At 36.9% G+C, this 10,730-nt stretch overlaps 1 protein-coding gene across 2 annotated transcripts; it reads right to left on the bottom strand.

Moving 5' to 3' along the window:
* Positions 1 to 33: 33 nt before the first annotated feature.
* Positions 34 to 4,711, bottom strand: LOC122093978 (long-chain-alcohol oxidase FAO4A-like). Of its 2 annotated transcripts, XM_042664550.1 has the most exons (3): positions 4,415 to 4,711; positions 4,048 to 4,317; positions 34 to 2,042 (listed from the first exon to the last, which is right to left on the bottom strand). In XM_042664550.1, the coding sequence occupies exons 1-3, from the start codon at positions 4,616 to 4,618 to the stop codon at positions 222 to 224; spliced, it is 2,295 nt and encodes a 764-aa protein (XP_042520484.1). In that variant the 5' UTR covers positions 4,619 to 4,711; the 3' UTR covers positions 34 to 221. The 2 variants fall into 2 exon arrangements, with proteins under 2 accessions (XP_042520484.1, XP_042520492.1); XM_042664558.1 differs by lacking the exon at positions 4,415 to 4,711 and having other exon boundaries at positions 34 to 2,038; positions 4,048 to 4,265.
* Positions 4,712 to 10,730: the final 6,019 nt, after the last annotated feature.

The following is a 10,730-nucleotide window of genomic DNA, read 5'->3' as shown; positions in this document are numbered from 1 at the left end:
AAAAAAAAAAAAAAATATATATATATATATATATATATAATGTTTTATTTATTTATTTATTAATTTCACCTTCAATCCCATGATTCAAGAGAGAAGGGAATATTCTTTCATTGTACAAACAAAGAAGGCACTGAATGCATTTTCAAGTTCTTTTACAGAATTTTACATTTACTAAAGACAATAATAAATAATCAAGAAGATAATAAAATCAACTTGTTTGATTAGTATCCATCCTTCTTCCTCTTAAGAACTTCAAGAATTGAGTGTGCAGTAGTATGAGCAATGGCCTGGACGGTGACCATGGGATTCACACCCAATGCTGTTGGAAATACGCTTGTATCTGCCAGAAACAGTTCCTCCACCTCCCATGTCTCCCCTTTCTGGTTCACCACAGAATGCTTCTCATCAACTCCCATCCTACAGCTTCCCATTTGGTGTGCAGAGCATATTGGTGTGGACAAGTCCCTAAGTCTCCTACTGCTTTCCTCTTTCACAAACTTCTCAAACTCATGTTTGCTGGCTTTCTTCACAGTCAATTTCTTCCCCATAATGTGATGGGTTCCAACCTCTTCAGCCCCAGCTGCAGCCAACATACGAAGAATCTTTTCTAATCCCTTCTGTAGGTTCTCTTCATCTGTGGCATCCAATTTATAAGTGAATGAGGTTTGAGAGTCCACAGTACCTTTTCCTTTGTCCCTTGCCAGTGCAAATATGTGAGCAGTCCTTGAGAACTTGCACATCCTTTCTTTGAAGTCAGAGCTTGAAACCCATGGCATTACTGTAGAGTATACTCCTGGATGCACTGATGGTGTTTGTATCACAGCTCCATAGCCCGATCCTTCGAAATCGGCAACGACTGTGGACATTGCTGTCATTATACCCCCTTCGTAGCTCTTCTTATCTTTCCCTAACCACTCATCATTACTGGGGAAGTGACCCCATGCCATCACCACTGGATGAAGATGGAGGTTCTTCCCTATGTTATCATTCTTTAATCCACTTCTTTTCAACAATGTTGGAGTGCTAAGAGCACCGCAAGCAACTATTGTCACCTTCGATTCCACCACATAGATATCTTTTCCCAATCCATTATCAAATTCAAAGGTGACTCCAGTTGCAGTATTTCGGTTTCTCCATTTCTTTCTCTCATGTAAGATTTCCAAGGCATTGCAACCTGGTAGAATTAAACCATTACCTGATTTCACCAAATCCACTAGCCATGTCTCTGCAACACCTTTCTTTTTCCCATCTTTGCAACCATAACCACACCACCCACAATAGTGATCTTGAGTTGAATTTCGGGGGATATTGGTCACTGGATATCCTAATTCAGTGCACCCTCGTCGTAAAATTGTGTTGTTGAATCCTTCTTCTTCAACTTCAGACTGAACACCCATCTTCTTGCAAACTGCATCTAATGCCTCTTTATAGACCTGACTACCAAATAGCTCAAGCTCATAATCCTCACACCATTCCTTCATTACATGATGAGGTGTTCTAATTGAAGCTGACCAATTGATTGTAGAACCCCCACCAACATTTGATCCTGCGAGTAACAACACACCCATATCATCAGTAACCATTACTCCACCATTTAAGTACATCTGATCCATGGAAGGTCTTTCAATAAGTGATAAATTGCTTCTTGCGAAGTAGTTCCCCTTCTCTAAGACAATCACTTTGTAGCCTTCTTTTGCAAGAATGCCAGCAACAACACCACCACCAGACCCAGAACCAACAACAACAGCATCGCAATGGATGGTTAAACAAGGAGAAGATGACAAAGATGGGGAATTACTTCCTCTGCAGTGGACTGAGACAGGAAAACCATATCTTCCAAGTTTATCCACAACAACTTCTCTGGGTTGTGTTAGATCAACTAGGCCTTTACATAGCGGTCCATAGAGTTCTTCTTCCATTCGTTCCTCATCGTCTTCTCTTCCAAACCCTGCTTTTTTTCTTTTGGTTTGATTTTTGAAATTTGGATCTGGTCCACAGTAGCCAATTCCTTTCCAAGTTGGGTTCGCATTCTTGTCATCTAACTGAAACGAATGAAAAGCGAAATCACAAGCTGATCTTCTCACTTTCCTTGAAGACTATCTGTTTGACGGATAAAAAATAATGGAAAACTTGTGATGGTGGATCCCACATATTGTGAGTTGGATTGGCAAAGAAAAGGAAGGAAAGAAAATAATGGAATATGTAATTTTTTGTGGAGTCCACATCTATGGAAAGAGAAGAAATGAAAGTGAGTGGAATCATCCAACATCCCTTATAGTGTTATAGTGTGTGGGTAAAGATAAGGTCATTACTCAGCCCTATCATATCCATTATCACCTCTCCTGCGTAACCATAAAGCAGTAGGATATGGGTAGTCAAAGATTAGATCCACAGTACCCAATCAAAATAAGATCTATTATTCTACTGGTTTGATTAGAGTATCAACACTAATCAGATTTAAGAACCAAACCGGCTAAACTAACATTTATGATGACCATGATATGGGTCTAAAATGTTCTATTCCATGCAGTAGCTTGCCCTTTTCTTCCTAGATACACGACTGATCCAGGAAATATATAAACTTCAGAACCTAGGTATTTTAGATTCTCCAAAAGAATATTTCTTATGGAAAATGTTATTAAAGTTTATAAATATTTATTTACTGTCAAAACCCTAGTCTATCAAAAATACAATTATAGATTTTCTATATCTCCGATTGAACCCTTAAAACATTTTAAAAATGTTTGAGAAAACAAATATTAATAAAATATATTAATTCTTTAAAATTTATAAATAATTTTACCAAAATGTCACTAACAAATATTCTCTTTCTTCAATATTCTCCTAATTAGGAAAAAGAATTTCATGTTGAATGTCTCTTTCGAATATAGCCAAACACTGTGAATCTTATGCATCGATATATAATTAGTTAGACATCAATTGACGGTGCGCCAAAATTCACAATGCATTACCACATAATTAGGACCCCATGGGTCAAGAGACTGATCATACATTACTGACAAAAATTTTGTTCCATATAAACCAACAATAATGTGTATGTGAAATTCTTGTATGCATGATTCGTTTCAATATACACATAGTTTGCACAATCGCATTTGTATCCTAAAATTTTCATTGCAATCTTATTAATGGGATGTCCAGTTCCATCCTTAGTCATAATTTGTTTTAATTTATCCATGACTAAATCACACTTTAACTATTTTATAATTTAATTAATTAAATTTGGTATAGACACTTCCAATAAAACACACAGAGCCACCCACCTAACACAAAACGAAAACAAAAAGCCAGCCCCCACTTAAATTGATCCATAGTCCAGAGTAGGACCAACTAACCCAATTGGCACTCATTTATTTAATCTGATCCCCCACATAAAAATCCTAGTTTTGTCGCTGTTGGAGTGCATGGGCCTTTCCATTTAACCTTTCCATTGCCATCCCACTTAGATGGCAGCGGGACCCATTGTATAGAGAGACATCCAACCCAACTATTGATGACCAAAGTTTGTTTGTTTGTTTATCTATTTTTTTTTTTTAAATCAACGTGTTAAAGCTAGCTTACGCGCACCTCGATTAATTCTCGGGGAGACTAACAAATGATTAGATGGGAAATCGAACCTAAGACTTGCAGTTATCCATACAATCATCAATTTGCTCTAACCATCACGGACAAAAATGCCATTAATGACCAACAAACTTCATAAAGTGAGAACGACATATACAGTAAAATAGCACATGGACATTGTCTAACCACTTAAAACCACCGGCCACAACCCCATCTACCCGTCAAACTGTACATCACTCAAGTCGCTCTCCAGTGAAGATCAGTTCATTACATGCAGTCCTACTACTGGATAATTAAGCTCATGGGAACAAATCTGACACCAAAAATTTTTTTTGCTAGCTTTTTCACGCCAAAAGCTTAATGTTGTGGTTTTGTATAACTTAGGCAGATAGATAGATAGATAACCAAAAGTACCACTCTATTAATTATGAGAAATTAATTAAGACCATATATAGTATGTACCTGAGTGAAGAAAATGAAGAAAGTGATGAACTTGAAGACCTTGAAGAGAGTCCTGAAGAAGAAAAGGGAGCTGAGAGACCATGACCGAAGGATCTGCTCTCGTTTCTTCTGAGAAATCTGAGAGAACCTCTGTACGTAAGGGAATTGAGTTGACAAACTAGCTGACCCACAAAGAATAAACGTCCCAAGCCATGTTGATAAAAGCAGTAATGACAAACGAAGGGGACCCAATGTAGTTTGTTCCACTTTTTCAGCTATTAATTTCTTTACCTACAATATTATGACAACCATAGGTTGAGATTGAGAAGAAGAAAGATTTAAAACCAAAATTAATTAAGACCAGCTGTGGAGTAAGTTAATTTCTTACCAGCTGTGGAGTTCCTGTCATGGACGCAGATGTTTTGTAGAATGTGGCGATGGAATCATCATATTCATCAGTGGTGCCAGAGTAGTTGATTGAAGGCAAAAGAGAGTCACAAATAGCTGTGATAGATTCCAATTCACGAGAGGATAGCCATTTCATGTAATAATCCTGGAAAAAACTGCCTTTTCTAGACTGCTTGTGTTCCATAATTTATATGAAGATCGAGAGACACAGAGAGCAAGCAAATGAAGGAGGAGAAAGAAAGAAGCAATTCCGTGTTAGTTAGGTTCTTGTTGCTTGCAACTTATATAATGGAGACCTATGTAGGGTGAGATTATTGTATTTGAATATTCATAAAAGTTGGTAGGCACACATTAACTTCTAGCCAGCTTTTATTTAGGACTACCCCTCCTCACTCCTTACTAGAAGAAATCACAACTCTTTTCCAGCATCCTATTCCGATATAATATTTAAGACGAGAGCAGAGGTTGGAAAGGCCAGAACTAATGGCTCTAACAATGGCAGAATAGGCGGCACACATGGGCCCATGGCCATGGGCTTCTGCCTTCTATTCCATAAGTGAGAGAGAGAAAAAACAAACCTATCATTCACTACATCACCAACTCACTTTTCAACCACATGGCTGAGAAGAGTATCCAATGGCATTTATTTAAAGGGAAAAGAAAGTTATTTTGATGGCCTGTGTTGAGTCATGGGTGTGGCTCCAATAGGACCACCACCCATGTGGTAGTTAAAAGTAATCACATTATGGCTATCCGTTTACGTTCCCGTATATCTAAATACAATAGGGTGTGGTGATGAGCACAATAATGTGTGAAATCTTAGGGATATAAGTGTAAATGTTGCCCCACTTTGGATAATACTATTTCTGTTTTTTTTTTAGCTTCCAAGTCTACAAGAGAAAGTGTTTAAAGTGAATCAAGAACCGGTCCAAATTTGAACTAACTTGTCCAAAGGTGGAATCCACTCATTGGTACCACATCATCTCTTTTACAAAATCCTGAAGATTATTCTCTCTCCGTGCCACCTCATAAAATCTTGAAGATGCTATGTGTAGACACCGAATTTTGTCACCCCCCGGCAATGATGACAATATGAAAGATTACATGTTGGATATTTTAGACTTGGAGAATTTTCAAACTTAGAGTAGAAAATGACCATTTTTTCCTATAAACTTTCAAGAGAAAATGTTTTCAAAAATTAGAATTTGGTGTTGTGGATTATTGTTGTTTGTCCCCTCAAGTCGGACATTACACTTTGATGCGAGAACTATGCGAATCGACGCCCGATTCTCTCTTTCATTATATGATCCGGGTCCTTACTTTATGCATATTTTCGTAAAGGTTTCTGATCGAGACTACAATCTTGTCTCACATCATTGGATAGTGCTCGGACTGAGCTTTCTAACGACATATTACACGTCGAATTCCGACAAACGGTTTGAAAGATATGACCCCCGAAAGTTGACTCCAAAGTTCGGTATCAGATTCCATTCCGAGCAACTGAAGGGTGCCACATGGCGCCCAAACCCTTTGTCTAAAAGCAAGCCTTTTTGGACAATTCTCTCTAGTTTTTTAGTCCTACATCGGAAATATGAGATAATTGTCTCAAGTCCCAAGGCTATAAGAATGGCCCTTCCTCTCTTCCAAAAGGGGAGGAGATTGGAAAGAAGGAATATGGTTTTTGCTAATTCCCTTTCTCTAAATAAAGAATCTCTCAAAGTATAAAAATTTAAATGTGTAATCTTTCCTTGAACCGGGAGACTTAGTTTGATTCGGTTCGGTTCGATTTTGGCCTTGAAGCACAAGGGTTATCTCCCCTTGTTTCTTGATTAAAGCCGGTTTAAGGTATTTATTTATTTATTTTCTTTCAATAGCGATTAAGAATTATTTTAATTAATAGATTAGTTTCTAATTTATTAATAATTGATTTATTTAGATTAATTATGTTTAATTAGTTTCAGTTTGGTTCAATACGGTTTATTAGATGTGAATTGATTTATTCCGGTCCAATTAAAGGTATTTAGAATTAATTGATTCTTTTAGATTAATTAGGTTTAATTGTTTTTTTTTATTTAACATGCTTACTTAAGTAGATTTGATTTGGTCTAGTTTTTCCTTTTTAAATTGTTTTTGCTCTTTTAATCTAGACCCTTAGATTAGGATCTCAAGTGTAACCTAATCCCATTCCTCATTCTTCTTCCTCTCTTCCATCTTTCTTCTCCAGCCGTCCCTCTCCACTTCTTCTTCCTCTTCTTCTCCTTCTTCTCATCTTCTCCTGTTCTTCCACTCCCTACTCAAAGGAAGGGTGATCCCGTCGCCGCCGTTCAAGCACAGCCTTCCACCGCCGCCTATGGCTGCACTGTCGTCGTCCTCATCGTCTTCCAAGCATCGTCTTCCAAACCTCCTAACCGAACCCACTTCCCCAGCTCTTCTTCCTTTCCTTCTTCTTCTTCTTCTTCTTCTTCTTCTTCTTCTTCTTTTTCTTCCTAACTGAACCTGCAACCGAACACTCCTTTCTTCTCCTTCTCCTTCTTCTTCTTCTTCTTCTTCTTCTTCTTCTTCTTTTTCTCTTCCTCTTCCCTGCTGCTGCAACCGGACCTGCAGCCACACCTCCTTTCTTCTCCTTCTTCTTCCCTGCTGCTACAACCGGACCTGCAGCCACACCTTCCTCCTCCTTTCTTCTTCATTTTCTTCTTCTTCTTCTTCTTTTTCTCTTCTTCTTCCCTGCTTAGCAACCAGCCCTGCATGTCCACAAGCTGAGAGTGCACTAAGGAATGTAACATAATTGGGTTTAATTTCATAATCTATTTGCATTTTGTTGACGAGCTCAAGTGCTTCTGTAGGATTTCCATTCTTCCCATACCCATCAATCATGGAAGTCCATGAAAGGCCGTTCTTTTCTAGCATATAGTTGAAAATTCTCCGTGCTTCCTTAGTTCTCCCACATTTTGAGTACATGTATAAGTGCACTTCCCAATATCACAAGACAACATTACATCACACGTAGCTGTTGTAGGCAGTTTCAAAATCAAGGAAAACGTGAACCCATCTGGTTTTTCACTAGAGGAAGTGAGTTTGCGGATCAAATTCAGAGATCCTCCAGCTTGACCTTGTTTGAGGTAGGCTGCAATCATTGAATTATAGGAGGAGACGGTTGGTTTGGGCATTTGATCGAATATCTTTCGGGCATAGGATAAACAGCCAGATTGTATGTTGAGAATGAGGAATTTGATGGAAATGTTGGTGTCGGGTGAAAATCCAATTTTGAGAATGTGGGCATGAATCTTTTGGCCATGGGAAGGGGACCTGTTATTTCATTTATGTTTTCTATGTGGAATCTTCCCCTCCTTTGTTCTTTATTTTTCTTTATCCATTCTTGGTTTGATGTTCATTTTATTTTCCTCTTAATAACGTATGGGACGTAGTCTAGGGCGTATGTTAGCAAGGGCGTGGCTGGCCCCCTTCAAACCGGCTCGTAGCATTAGGTGCGTATTGGGGATTTGGGTTTTCCTACTATCTCCTATCTTTTGTACTCCAACATTCACTTGCATTAGTGTAGTACTAATTTAGATTAATTAAAGTAACTTAGTTAACTTAATTAGTCATTTCGACTATTGTTTATTTAATTGTGGTTAATTTATTTAGTTTTTTTTTTAATCACTGCATTTGATTTCTTCATTCAATTCAATTTATTAAATTTGTGTAATTACCAATCTTTTTCCCTCTAGTAGTTTGTTTATTTTAATCAATCAATTAATTAGTTATTTAATGTAGGATAATTAACTAGATTAATTAGTTAAAAGATTCTCTTCTCATTAGCTTAACTAGGGTTTTGAAAACGTTTAACTCATCTTAGGATTAGCTCAAGGTAAACATAATTAGTGCAATTAGGTTTCATAATTAGTTTAATTAAACCGTAGGTTTAGTTTAATCCTCCTACACTAGATTAGGTAGATTAGTAAAAATGCATTCATTTAATGTAATTAATCCACTTCATTTTTTTATAAATTAATTAGGTCTCATTTAATTTATAAATCTTTTTACCAATTAGATTAAGTAGGATTGTAATAATTTATTTCACAAATTACTAGGGATTAGGATTAATCATTTTAATTAATTCAATTTAGGATTTCATAAATTCATTGATCATCCATCTAGGTTAGGTTCAATTAATCGAGTTAGTTCAATTTAGGGTTTCACAAATTGCTCAACTAGGCTTATTTAATTAGCTTAATCTAAGACTCATAATACATTAATTAAATCATTTAGGCTTATTTAATTAGCGTAATCATTTCATTATTTGCATCATAACCTATCTAGCATAATTTAGACACTTGGTTTTTAGGGTTTTCACATGTCATGCTTAGATACCTAGTTTAGGGTTTTCAATGACCTAGATTTAGGACTAGTTAGTAGGGTACAAACAAACTTTAGTCAAACAAAAAGAGACCGGCCTAAGGGTCGGGCAGACTGGGTGCCTAACACCTTCCCAGTCTGTCACTTGACACTTATCTAGAATCTTGGTGCAAACCAGCCTTATCCATCAGAGTCATTAGTCTCTCTCCCTTGATTGGGGGAGACATTTATGGGTCCTAGACCCTTTCTAGGTGGCGACTCCCTTTTACCCATAACATGTGTCCCCCCCTTTGGCATTTGATGACCGGGGGATACTATCTCATCTCATTAGGGTCGAACCCTAGCGTGTGTACACGCGCTACGTGCCATATCCCGATCCCGGGGGGCGGAGGTCCATGATACCTACACTATGTAGAGATTCTTTTCTGATTTTGTCAAGATTGCAAGATATTGGTAAATATTGCAAGGAATGAATAGAATTTGTCAATTTTGGAAACAAATTCTCTCTTTCCTCACACAATATCTTAGAGAATGAGGATTTTTATCAAGATTTAATTTAATTTAATTTTCTTTCTTTTTTTAAAGAAGACTTGTAGAAGGAAGGAGGCAAGACCAAAGCCCTACAAAAGCCCCTTCCTCCCCCCTCCTAGAAGGATTATTCCCCTTAGTTTATTTTCTAGTTTATGCTTAGTTCTTTTCTCTCTCTCTTTCTCTCCCTCTCTTTAGTTTTAGTTATTCTTTATTTTTGTTTCAATCACTTTTATAATAGTTTTTTATTTCAATTAATACAAGCACTCTTTTATTTTTATTCAGCCTTTTATGTTTATGATTTATACAATTGAGTTGTAATTTTTAAGTTGTAGTTCTAGGCTTAGATCTAGGTGACAAGATCACGAGCTGTGGAACATCTCTTTTTCAAGTTCAGTTTTTTTTTTCAAGATTTGTTTTCTCCAGGCCTAGAAATTTCAGATTTGGTTCATTCCAGATCAGGTTTTTAGGGTTGCCAGTATCTTAAATCACCCAAGCTTTCAAGTTCAAGCATTGATTCAGGTAGGTAGGCTTTTTCAATAGTCTTCTTTCCCCTCATTCCCTCTTCTGACTACAATTTCTTTCTTAATTTAGAATTTTAATATCAGTCGTTACATTATTGCTTTTCCTTTCCCCCAAGGTTCATGGCTAGTGTATGTGTTGGCTTTGCCCCTCCTAGCCATAGAACCGTCATTTTATTGTTTTTTATTTTAATTGCCTCACTTTCCCTAAAGCCAAGTAGAGTAACCCTTGTAAGAGTGACTCTCTGGTCAAGTAGCGAAACTCATATTATGATGCATCCAAAAGGGCTAAGTAGAGAAACCTACTTGTGAGCCTCTCTCTAGCTTTATTCTCTTTCTTTTACTTTAGTTTTATTTTAGTGTTTTTTTCTTCATTACTTTTTAATTGCGTGGGTTATTTATTTATTTAATTTTAATTGTGTGGCTTGCGTATTTAAATTCTTAGATGATGAATGGTTAGGACGTTATTTTAGATACATATGTTTAGGATGATAGTTAGAATTAGATCACAACCATTAATCGGTTCACTTTCACATTATTAAAAGAAGCAAAAAATAAAGTGGTTGTTCTCCCTGTGTTTGACCCGTAGCTACGTTGATTCGTACGATTACGGTTACATTTTAAAATCTCAAACATGTGGAAAGATCATATTACCCTGTTCTATCATGCAGTGAAGATGTTCTAGAGTAGCATTCTTTTCCCATATTTAATTGTATATGTTTTCTTAGGCTTAATTCTATGTGCTTGCCACAAGACTTCTCAAGCAACAACCAACTTATATGAATGGATTGCTTCAACAATGCCCAATTTACACAGATGGGATTGCTCTGTAATCATTTTCTGGTGGCAATTTTGAAACTCTAACCTAGTTAAGTTCCTCTAACAACAAAT

This window comes from Macadamia integrifolia, chromosome 2, assembly GCF_013358625.1.
Source record: "Macadamia integrifolia cultivar HAES 741 chromosome 2, SCU_Mint_v3, whole genome shotgun sequence".
NCBI lineage: Eukaryota > Viridiplantae > Streptophyta > Magnoliopsida > Proteales > Proteaceae > Macadamia > Macadamia integrifolia.
Note: the sequence above shows the minus strand (reverse complement) of the source record. Positions and strands in the feature narration are given on the sequence as shown.

Excerpts from the sequence above, each read along its gene's own strand:
- LOC122093978 (XM_042664550.1), bottom strand. The coding sequence starts at position 4,618 with ATGGAACACAAGCAGTCTAGAAAAGGCAGTTTTTTCCAGGATTATTAC. Across the intron at positions 4,318-4,414 it reads TGACAGGAACTCCACAGCTG|GTAAAGAAATTAATAGCTGA; the intron begins GTAAGAAATTAA and ends ATAATATTGTAG. Across the intron at positions 2,043-4,047 it reads TCTTCATTTTCTTCACTCAG|TTAGATGACAAGAATGCGAA; the intron begins GTACATACTATA and ends CATTCGTTTCAG.